The sequence below is a fragment of the Nematolebias whitei genome, chromosome 9 (assembly GCF_014905685.2).
Source record: "Nematolebias whitei isolate Nwh7 chromosome 9, NemWhi1, whole genome shotgun sequence".
Classification (NCBI taxonomy): Eukaryota; Metazoa; Chordata; class Actinopteri; order Cyprinodontiformes; family Rivulidae; genus Nematolebias; species Nematolebias whitei.
Window position 1 is genome coordinate 43,433,773 of NC_056506.1, and position 10,677 is coordinate 43,444,449.

The window sequence follows — 10,677 nt, forward strand, 5'->3', positions numbered from 1 at the left end:
ATGTGCAGAACATGGGCTGAAATGTGCAGAACATGGGCTGAAATGTGTGGAACGTAGACTGAAATTAGAAAAACCTGAGCTAAAATGATCAGAACATAAGCTGATACCTAAAATCAGCTAAACATTAGCTATATCAGACGCCAAAATGAGCAAAGCAGTTGCTACAATCAGCAAAGCTGCCAAGGCTGAAAGTAGCAACAATAGCTCAGTTTTGTAAAACAGAAGCTAATACTATGAAAACTTTAGCCTAAAGACAAAAGGAGATGAAGCATGGCAAAAGAAAGCACGATGGTAGCTGAAAGCTAAAAGTTAAATGTTAGATAAAAGCTAAAGGTGGCGGAATGGTGTGTAAAAGTTGAAAAATAAAATAAAAACAAAGGCTTATATGCTCAAGCAGATTTTTTAAGTAATTTAACAGATCTGAATGTATTTGGAGAAAAATGTCATTTTAAATAAAGGTAAAGATTAGGAAAAGTATAAAAGTTTCAAAAGTCAAAAGTCCCAGCATACTAACCCTGATTGAGCTGAAAGTTTTGATTTGTAAATAAAAGTAGCACAAAATATGCAGACGTAGTTTGAGTTAAAAATATGGAAGAATAAACAGGAAAACAATTCGCACAATAAGAACAGCGGTTATGATGCACGTTTATGGGAGTGTCATGAAAAAGTGTTTTTAACGTGCTGTCCATCATTCACTGCCTTCTTAAGGAACTTTGTGCTGTTTTATTCATTTTATTTACCAAATAAATTGCTTATATTTTAAATCTACAAGTAAGATTACAACAAACAGCACCTCACAGAACCAACGTTTGGAAGAATCTCTTTGTAGGTGAAATCAAAGTTGAAATTTATCAACTCAAACAAAGTAAGTAAAGACAAATTAAACTTGTTTTTATTTTTGAAATAGGGCCTGGAACCAAATAAAGCAAACGGCACGGTCATCTCACCTGTAGATGGTGCTTTCCTCTTTGGCCACCACCGCCTGGAGGTCAGTGAGATGCAGGAAGCGGTCGTGGAAGTAGTGCAGGTGGAGAATGCAGGCCAACAGGAAGGAGGTGGGGATGAAGACTTTGGTGAACAGCACAGACACAGAGAACCGCTCCAAGCCCAGGTCCTTCAAACTGCGCCAGATTTGAGATAAAACATCCGATTTATTCCTTGAAGGTAACTTCTGCCATCTTAGCTTAAACAAACGACATCATTTGAACCTTTTTGAGACTGTTTTGCAGGATTGTGCATAAAATCTCAAGGTCAAGTTTGATTTGTTTGTGCTTTACGTATGGGTTGAGAAAGACACTCAGCTACTACCACACCGAATTCTGTTTGAATATATAAAAAACTGACTGAGTTATAGATATTTTGTGTTGGCTATTGTTGATTAGCTGTGGCAGCCATCTTGAATTTGATGCAGATGCTTATCTAACAAACGAACAGACAAAATAACACGTTATCGCCCGCCTTTGAAACAAAGAAGCACGAGCTGAAGTCGAAGAGAGAATTTAAGCTGCTATCTCAGCTCCACCTGTCCCCGGCTGGGAACTGGAATCAGGGATGGCTCAGCGGAGCTCACCTTTCACTCTTCACGAATGCCGACCAGAAGACCTCGGAGCGATCGAACTGGAAGGTGTAGACGATGGTGAGGACCAGCATGGTGTACATCACCACCGTCATCCAGAAGTACTTCAGGATCTTCCTCCACCACTCGTAGTTCACCTGCAGCACACAGGAACACATCAGTGTCTTTTTATCCTCTAAATGTGTCAAATTTGATTTTAAAACGGAACAAAAGACGTCTGAATTAACGCAGACTTTCCTTCTTGTTGTTGCTATAAAGCGATTTAAATAAAAGGATTTTGATGGGATTTAGCAGCTTGACTTTTGTTGAAACGAGAAGAAAACTTGCAGCGTCCAGCCCGTACAGTATTTTTCCATTGCTTTAGAATGAATATAAGCATTGACATGACTAAACGTTACTCTTTCAGTCAAGCCTAAAAAAATTAATGTACCTAAATAATGTTTGGATAAACCTTTACAAAATAATTACTAAGATCAAACAGACCTACAAACTCTTATCCTAAAATAAAATTTGTACTGATTAGTAACATCTGAGCTTAAAAGCCACATTTTTAGGTTGTAATGAACATTGATTGTCATAAAACAAGAAAACATTAAACTTCTATTTTTTGTAAATTATTTATATTACTTTACAGTAAGTTTAAGTATAACGTTATAAAAAAACAAGGATATTTGATTTAAACGCTAAATTATTGTTGCACGTGTTTGCATTTTTTTATTTGATGTTTGACCAAAAGGAAAATCAATCAATCAATCAATCAATCAATCAATCAATCAATCAATCAATCAATCAATCAAATCTTGTTTTATGAAGCATCTTTTATGCAGAAAGTGTAACAAACTGCTTTACACCAGTTCAAATCAAATAAAAACAAAATATGAAATGATCAGAACTGAACTAAAGCCCAAAGCCAGTTCAATTTTTTTAAAGTGGGGTTGTATGGGCAGAGTATGAACAGTAAATATCTTATGTGCTGTAGACATCTCTTTGAACAACCTCAAATGGATTAGGTCTGGAGTCTAATCCTGACCAAACCGACGAGCTAACAGCTACTTCAAGCAGGACTGAGACCAAAGTGAGTTGCTGTTCTCTTAAAATAACAAATTTAAATATTTCTGTTTAATACCCATGAATATAATTTTATAAACCTTCCCACCACCATCAATTTCACATTTATACTTACAAGAATATTTCTGCAGGAAGAACCAAAGAAAGCACAGGCAGGTCATTGCTTTTTGTGTTTGCTGCAAAATTGTAAGTAAATAACCACATAATGTGATATTGTCTGTGGTGTAAAAGTTTATAAAATAAAGCGGTTACAGATTTTTTTTTAGACTAGAAAGATTTCAAGTCCGCAGCAACCCAGTTTTGTTTTGGCTCCACTCAGACTAGCTATTAGCTCGTTAATCAAGTCAGAATTAAACTTTATTTCTCTAATCTGAGGTTGTTCAAACATCATTCATTCAATATTCAAACATCTACAGCAGGTAAGATACTAGTTGTTCATATCCTTTCTACAAAACCCCACCTTAAAAGATCTTAAGCTGCTCATTTAACTGATTTAAGATAATTAAGCGGCGTTGCTTTGTGCCCTGCAAGCGTAGCTGTCATTAATTTGAAAGTAACGCTTTTAAACTAAACTGTAAAAAGAAGGTAAACTACCCCAAACTATGCCAACAGGAAGTAGAATTACTAACAGATCCTGAAATGATGAGAACAAACATGTAGGAAAGCAGGGAGATGTTTCCTGCAGACCTGTCTTTGAAAAACTAATCAAAACTCAAATCGGAGTCTGAACAGTTTTAAGCAGGTGGAAAAATGTCGACCAAATTTATTCTGAGGGGTCCGTTACAACTCGGTGAGGGGGGCCAAAGTTACAAACTTATTTCAAACCTGGGGCCAACTTCAGTCAATGCATTTACTCCATTGTAGATTCCCCAACAAGAGCTTCATGGTCTCATCTGAAGTTCTCGTTCACTCTTTCTGCATCAAAATGAAAAACTACTTAAGCATTCAAACTACCGTAATGTCCAGACTATTGAGTGCGCCCTGATATAAGCCACGCCCACTAAATAAAAATAAAATAAATCCATAAATTAGCTGCAGCATTGTATAAGCCGCCATGTTCAAAGTGGGTGAAAAGAGTAGCGGCTTATAGTCCAGAAATTACGGTAATTTTTCTTGGCTTCAAAGTTGTCCAACAGTCATGAGAAGTCTGCACTAAATAAAGTCTGCTCAGTTTTTAAGTAAAAGGAGGAGCAAAAATAAATAAATAAATAACATTTAAAGTAACGTCTTTGGGGCCAGATAAGGCGTTACCAAGGTCCGTATTTGGCCTTCGGGCCTTGAGTTTGACACACATGCTCCACAGTATCAGTACCTGGTAGAGAGCCACGCAGAAGAGTAACATCATCATGTAGATGATCTTGTACATGACAATGTTTCCTTCGAAGCTGACGAAGAAGAACATCCCGCCGCAGATGTAGATCCAGTATTTGACCAACATGCCCATCACCATGTTGCCGAGGACGTGCATGATGTCCTGCTCGCCGCCTTCCTCCGACTCCTCCTCCTCTGTAAAAGCATTCCATTAAGAGTTGCTGATTTTTAAACCGTCCAACGCACACGAGGACGTACTGTGGATTATCTAAACAAAACAGGAGCTGCCGGGCTTACCCTTCTTCTTCTGGTCCTCCACGAAGACGTCTGAGAGACCTGCGCTGTCTTCGTTCTTCTTCTCTTGTCTCTCTGTAAGCGTTTGTCTGAGCAGCAACCAGAACGTCAGCAGACACATCATCTAAGGGACAGGTTAGAAGAAGAAAGGAAGAAAGAAAAGAATAAATCAGCTAAAGTTTACTCAGATTTAATCAGAGCAGGTTGTGGGTGGCTAAAACTCATCACCACAACACACCTTATAATAAACATTAAGAAGTAGAGTTCACAGTTATAAACACGCAGGCAATGTTTACTAAAACAGAAGTAAGGGTGATAAAAATAATATCCATAAAGGCACATTGATCAGGTTGAGTAGCTGCAAACATTAAAGACTGAGAGCAGTTCCAAAACATGTCAAAACGCTGACCCTCTGCAGGACTGGTCTGATTTTAACAACTAAAACAAATGGTAAATTTTAGCTCTCCGACCTTGGATGAAAGCGAGTGGAACGGGTTGTTCTTCTTTACGAAGAACCCGGCGACAGGTTCCATGGTCTCGAAGCTCCAGATGTACTGCAGCACTATCACCAGGTCCCCGTAGGCCACCATGAAGGGAGACGTCAGCATGGCGTAGCGCCGCCGGTCCCGCACCATCCACAGCACGCACGACCACATGAGGAAGACGAACGTCAGCCAGCTGACGTACGTGATGCTCCACGCCTGCAGAGGACGGACCACAGACACCTCTGAACAAACATCTGCAGTGGATTCAACACTAACGGACCCCAAAACACAAATACAGTCCGTAACGCAAAAGTTAAAATTTGTGTTTAATTTTCTGATCAAACTTTGTTTCACTTTGGAGCATTAATGTGAGCTAAAAGTCTATCCTTTTTGTCTTGTGAGGTTCTAAACAGGTCGTCATTAAGTTATCTCTGGACTGTTTTGGGGAAGAATCTTATTTTAAGTCTTTTGGACTGATTTTGCTGAGTAAAGAGCAAATTCTAAAACGTGCAGTTTCTACCTCCTCTTGAATTTGCCTGATAAGAACTCAGATGAAATCATTTGAGAGCAACATGTACTCTGGATTTGTTTGAGCTTCTGGAACATTATGGCAATTCTAGCCTTTTTTTTTTTTTTTTTTTACAAAAACCCAAACTATAAACCAGATCTGCCAATCAAAGCAGGAATGAATGATGCTGATCAGGCGAGGAACTTGTCAACCGCCGCAACATTGAAGTAAACGCATCACTGTTCAACAGGTTTTAGTTGTTCAGGTTGTTTTTAGACCATTTTAGTTTCATCCAGGAAGCAGCACAACATTACCGTATTTTTTGCCGTATAAGTCGCACCTTTTTGTATAAATTTAAGTCCTGCAACTTATACACCGAAGCGACTAATATATGTTTTTTCCCATATTTATAAAACAATTTTTGGTTGAGGTCTGATCATGTCATTCATTCTGACATGGAAAATATTGAGCAGTACCATTTTCAGTCACTAGAGGGCACTCAACTAATATGGCAAACCAAGCGTCTCATTAATAGGTAAAAGTGGCTATTAATGAAACACTTGGCTTGCCATATTCGTCTCGCTCCGGAACTCCTGGAGCAAACGTCAAATCAGCATTTGACCATTAAAGTGCATTTATTAAGGAAAAGTTCAACTGAGACACACCTTTGCTATAATTTTGAGCAAACAAATTGTTGCACAAAACCGGCCTGAGTTTCCAAGTTGTCAGCGGTGACGCCTGATAGAGGCGACTTACATGCAAAGCGACTTATTTATGTATTTTTCCACTTTATTAGACATATTTGGACTGATGCGACGCGTACGGCAACAAGTACTGTAATAGAAGTCATGAATGCAGTGTGTAAGATTTATACAATTTCAACTTTCAATTATTATTTTTTATGCAAACCTTTAACATAAATTAGCTCAGAGCTTATTTAGCACATTTAAGCATCTCTTGTATTACCGCATGTCAATATAAAACTATTTCTCATTAAATGATGGTACAACTGTGTTACAACGTCCTGATCACGTCAAAAAGTGTTTGTTATTGAAATTATTTAACTAATGTATAATTTTGTTTCCTTCAGTTGGTTCATTTAACCCAAATAAAACCTGATCAAGCAGGCAGCAGCAACATGCTAATATATTTTAGTACCAGAATTTAGAATTTAAACTTCACATTTTCTGTTTATATTATTACATTCATGTGAAATAATAAAAATAAAAATAAAAAACAAGTCTAGATTTATCTTAAAGGACGTTTTATCAAGGAATGTGGAGGATCCTAATGCAGACCAACATGAAAAGGAATTTGATTTTTAAAAAGGGCTTGCATGGCTGCAATAATTTACAGGAAGTGAAGCGTCAGAGTCACAAAGGCAAACCAGACATGACAAAGCAAAATAATGATCTACTGCTGAAAAATGGGGACAAAGAGAATAAATGGATGGGCTGATGAGGAGATGGGAAACAGCTGAGCTCAATGAAACAGGGAACAGGTGTAAGTGGGCGGGGCAGGAGCCGAGAGGCAGAAACTGTGAGAAATGAACAGATGACAGAGGAAACACAAAGAGACAGAAATAAAAAAAACATGAACAACAAAGAACAAACTTAACACAAACACTAACCAAAAAAACAAAAAAAAACCACAGATCCCGACATATTTTCTGTCAGTCTGAGTCTATTTCAAAAGCTTTTATTACAATAAAAGCAATTTAGGATGTTTCTCTTATGTTGGTAATAAAACAACCCAAACTCAGTATAATTCAGCGTTAAATGTAACATCAAACAACAGCTGCATTGCTCACCATCATGGCGATGAGAGCGCAGATGTAGCTCTGCTTCATGATGAACTGGAAGACTTTCACCATCGTTCCTTTTTTTTTTATGTCGTTCTCTTCATCCTCTGACTCCTTCGGTGCCGAGTCCTCCGGAGGTAAACTCACTTCGTACACACACTCGTCTTTCTTCTCTGTAAAAACAGAACAGCTCGTTGTTAAAACAGTTAGGACGAGACAAAACAAAAGACTGTTTTTAGCATTTCTACTCAAGTCGCTCTGTTACCACTAAATTATAGACCAGAGAAAATAAGCATTGCTGCAGCCGGGAAATCGGCTCTCGTTGAGTTAGTTGCACGAAGAAAAGCTCGTCGTTTTGTTCTCGGAGCAGCTTCGCCCGCCCCTTCTCGACATAAAGCCTGGACTGAACTTATTCCCACAGGAGTATGAGCCAAGAGTTGTGTGACTGGTCAGAGGTTTGTGGGTGCATTTGTTAACGTTGAAAAGCGCTCGGACCTTCAGCTGCGTCACTCTTCAAGCACACTAAAAATAGACAAACGGCCAAAACTCCTGGATGGAGATTGTGCAGACATCGTGCACAGAGGAGTCTGTCTACTGGAAAGTGTGGCGCTTTCTTCATGACAGATTTGCGACACAACAGTGGATGCAGGAACGGAGTGAAGACCCTGGTGGGAATAAGGTGTACTGCAGTGGGAGGGGTTTCCCAGGAGCTCCGCACTGTGTGTGTCACGGACTATGAAAGGTGTGTACGAAAGTGAAGTCCTGCAACCATGAAACCACGAGTCAGCTGTTCGCCTGGTGTATGCAGAGCCCTGAATGCTACATTCTCACAACAGGCCTCAAGGTCAAAGTCAAGGTTTCTTTATTGTCATTCGCATCTCATGCGGTACATGTGGTGGAACAAAATTGTGTACACAGGGTCCCAGTTACATCCAACAAAAGTATAAATTGTAAAAGAAAAACAGTAATAAGATCAAAGATTTGAAAACAACACGTTGAACAACAACAGAGTCTGTGTGAGCTGAAGAGTCCGAATGAATACTGCAGCATGAAATAAATCAGCAGCATGAGATCAGCAGCATGGATGGTCAGCAGCACATCAACTATCAAGTGGCATTACAGTGTTTTTTTTTTCACAGTGATAATCCTGATTAGAGATTCATGAGTCTAACAGCCTCAGGGTAGAAGCTGTTCCTCAGTCTAGTGGTTCTACACTTAATGTTTCTCAACCTCCTAACTGAGGGGAGCGGAGCAAAAGTGTGTGTGCTGGGTGAGTGGGGTCCTTCATGATGCAGGTGGCCCTCTTCCTGCAACTGGAGGTGTAGATGTCTGTGATGGTGAGGAGACTGACTCCAACAGACTTCTGTGCAGCCTTCACCACTCTCTGCAAAGCTTTTCTTTCTGCAGCTGTGCAGCCTCCATGCCACACGTTGATGCTGGAGCACAGGATGCTCTCCACTGCACACCTGTAGAAGGAGGGGAGGACTGAGCTTCCCAGACCAGCTCGTCTCAGCCGCCTGAGGAAGTAGAGTCTCTGATGAGCTTTCATGATCAGGCTGGAAGTGTTGTTGCTCCAGCTGAGGTTGTTGTTCAGGTGTACACCTAAGTACTTGTAGCTGGAGACCACTTCCACCGCAGATCCTCTTATATTCATCTGGGGGGGGTAGGTGTGTTTGTTCATTCTGAAATCCAATCCTTAAAACCAAATTTATGCTCAGATGTGATTATTTTAGTGTGGCCATTCACATTATTTATTATTCGAATATGACGTCAAGTCTGAAGCGATCTGCATGAGCAGAGGACGTGACGTCACACGCAGTACGTTACAGAAAGTAAACATGGATGCTACATGTTAGCATGTGTGCACTGATTCTGGAGTTGTCGGGCAATCAGGAAAACTAAATTATTATCTGTGACGCTTGTTTTATCCCGTGTTTACATTTGATCTGGCCACTCCTGGAACGAGTAGCAAAATTCTTCATGGTCATACTTGTTAATCAAATAAAACAAACTTCATTGAGGATTTGTTTTTTCTTTCTTAAAAGCATAGGAAAAATAAGGTAAACAATAGTCAGACTGTAGCTGACTCTGTGTCCAAGGACGGTGAATGTGTGAAAACACCAGACATTATTGAAGTCAGAAGTAGCTTTTAAAACAATTCATAGTGAGTCTGAAAGACGCACAAGGGTCAGGGGTCATAGTTAGAGAGGGCAGCGTCATGCTACAAATGAGAATGACATACTGAAGTGAAACAAACTCATCGACAGCCCCCATCATGTCAGTATTGATACAGTCTGACCAACGTTAGGATCATCTGATGGTGTAGATTCACAGTCATCCAGATGAAGCAACTTCTTGTTATCAAAATATACTTGGATCAATCCGCACACTCCTACCTCACTGATCGAAAAGTTTGATGAAACATGACCGTTCAGAATGAAGCGTCTTTAAAAACATTATGTGCCTAATTTAGTGCCACATATGGAATAGATCGGGGTTGGATTTGAAAAAAATCTATTTGTCCCGTTCAGACGTTCATGAAAAACTTTGATATAGATTTGAAGTGGAGTTGGGTCACACACTGACAGCCTGAGAGGCACTTCCAGCCCTGAGTGTTCTGCAGAGAAACATCTTCAGTCTGCGGCTAAAAAAGCTGCAAATTGGATTAAAAACATCATGAAGACTGCTTCTTCTTTTTTTTTTTTTTTTTTAAACACAGAACAGCTTTCAGTTTCAACCTTTTTCTCTTCTGAGCTCGAGAGAATCTGAAGTGAGGCTGATCACAGAACCAACAATCCTGACCAGATTATTGATCCTGTTCTTGTCGTCCAGCACGTTATCCCGTCCAAACAGAGTAAAACATAAACAACAGAATCCTCACTGGGTTTTCTGTTGCAAACACGTGCCTTTCTAATAAATAAACTTAAGATTTCTTTAAATAAAAGTCTAGAAGGAGCCATTTTAATCAGCTTTACTACTTTTTTCCCCTAAAGTTTAATTCACTCTCCAAATAGAAACAAGGATATTTATGGGATGAAACCATTTCAAGCTGCTCACCCTCAATGAACACAGGCTCTTCTTATCCCCTAAAATTAACTACAAGCTTGGTAGTTTTATTAGTGTGATAATATGCAACAACAAACATGAGAACTACACAAATCCAATCATTACTATAAAATGCACAGGGGTGCAACCAAGTGGGGACCAGGGAGGGCCATGCCCACTCCTATGTAGTCCCCGAGAATAAAAAGTCTAAAGCCAGCAGGGTCTCAGGAAGTTAAATGTCTAATATTTTTAATAAATACAAGTTTAGGAGTGGACAAACTACAATAAGTTGAGTAATGACTGTGATTTTCTCAAAAAGCTAATATTTACTTTAAATAAAAAAAATAAAAAAAAGTACATCTGTGTGTAGCAGAAGGTGACACAAATTAAGCATAAACCTACTTTTAAAGTTTGTGCTAATTATTTTTGTTTAAATTTTAGTAAGACCAGAAGCTGTACATGTGTTTGCTTCTTTGTCTGTTAGCAAAATATCTCATGACCCAACAGACAAATTTCAATGAAACTCTCAGAAAAGCCCTGGGGAGGGGCGAAACGTTTCTTTTTAACAAAAAAACGAAGTCCAGATGAC

At 39.3% G+C, this 10,677-nt stretch overlaps 1 protein-coding gene across 1 annotated transcript in view; it reads right to left on the minus strand.

Moving 5' to 3' along the window:
- The window catches only part of LOC119415226 (piezo-type mechanosensitive ion channel component 2), a 127,924-nt gene that overhangs the window by 51,735 nt on the left and 65,512 nt on the right, over window positions 1-10,677 (minus strand). Inside the window, exons 12-17 of the mRNA XM_037682385.1 lie at window positions 7,053-7,216; window positions 4,720-4,950; window positions 4,253-4,373; window positions 3,957-4,150; window positions 1,571-1,713; window positions 948-1,157 (exon numbers count right to left, since the gene is read on the minus strand). Coding sequence (XP_037538313.1) covers window positions 948-1,157; window positions 1,571-1,713; window positions 3,957-4,150; window positions 4,253-4,373; window positions 4,720-4,950; window positions 7,053-7,216 — 1,063 coding nt within the window. The remainder of the gene's footprint in view (window positions 1-947; window positions 1,158-1,570; window positions 1,714-3,956; window positions 4,151-4,252; window positions 4,374-4,719; window positions 4,951-7,052; window positions 7,217-10,677) is intronic.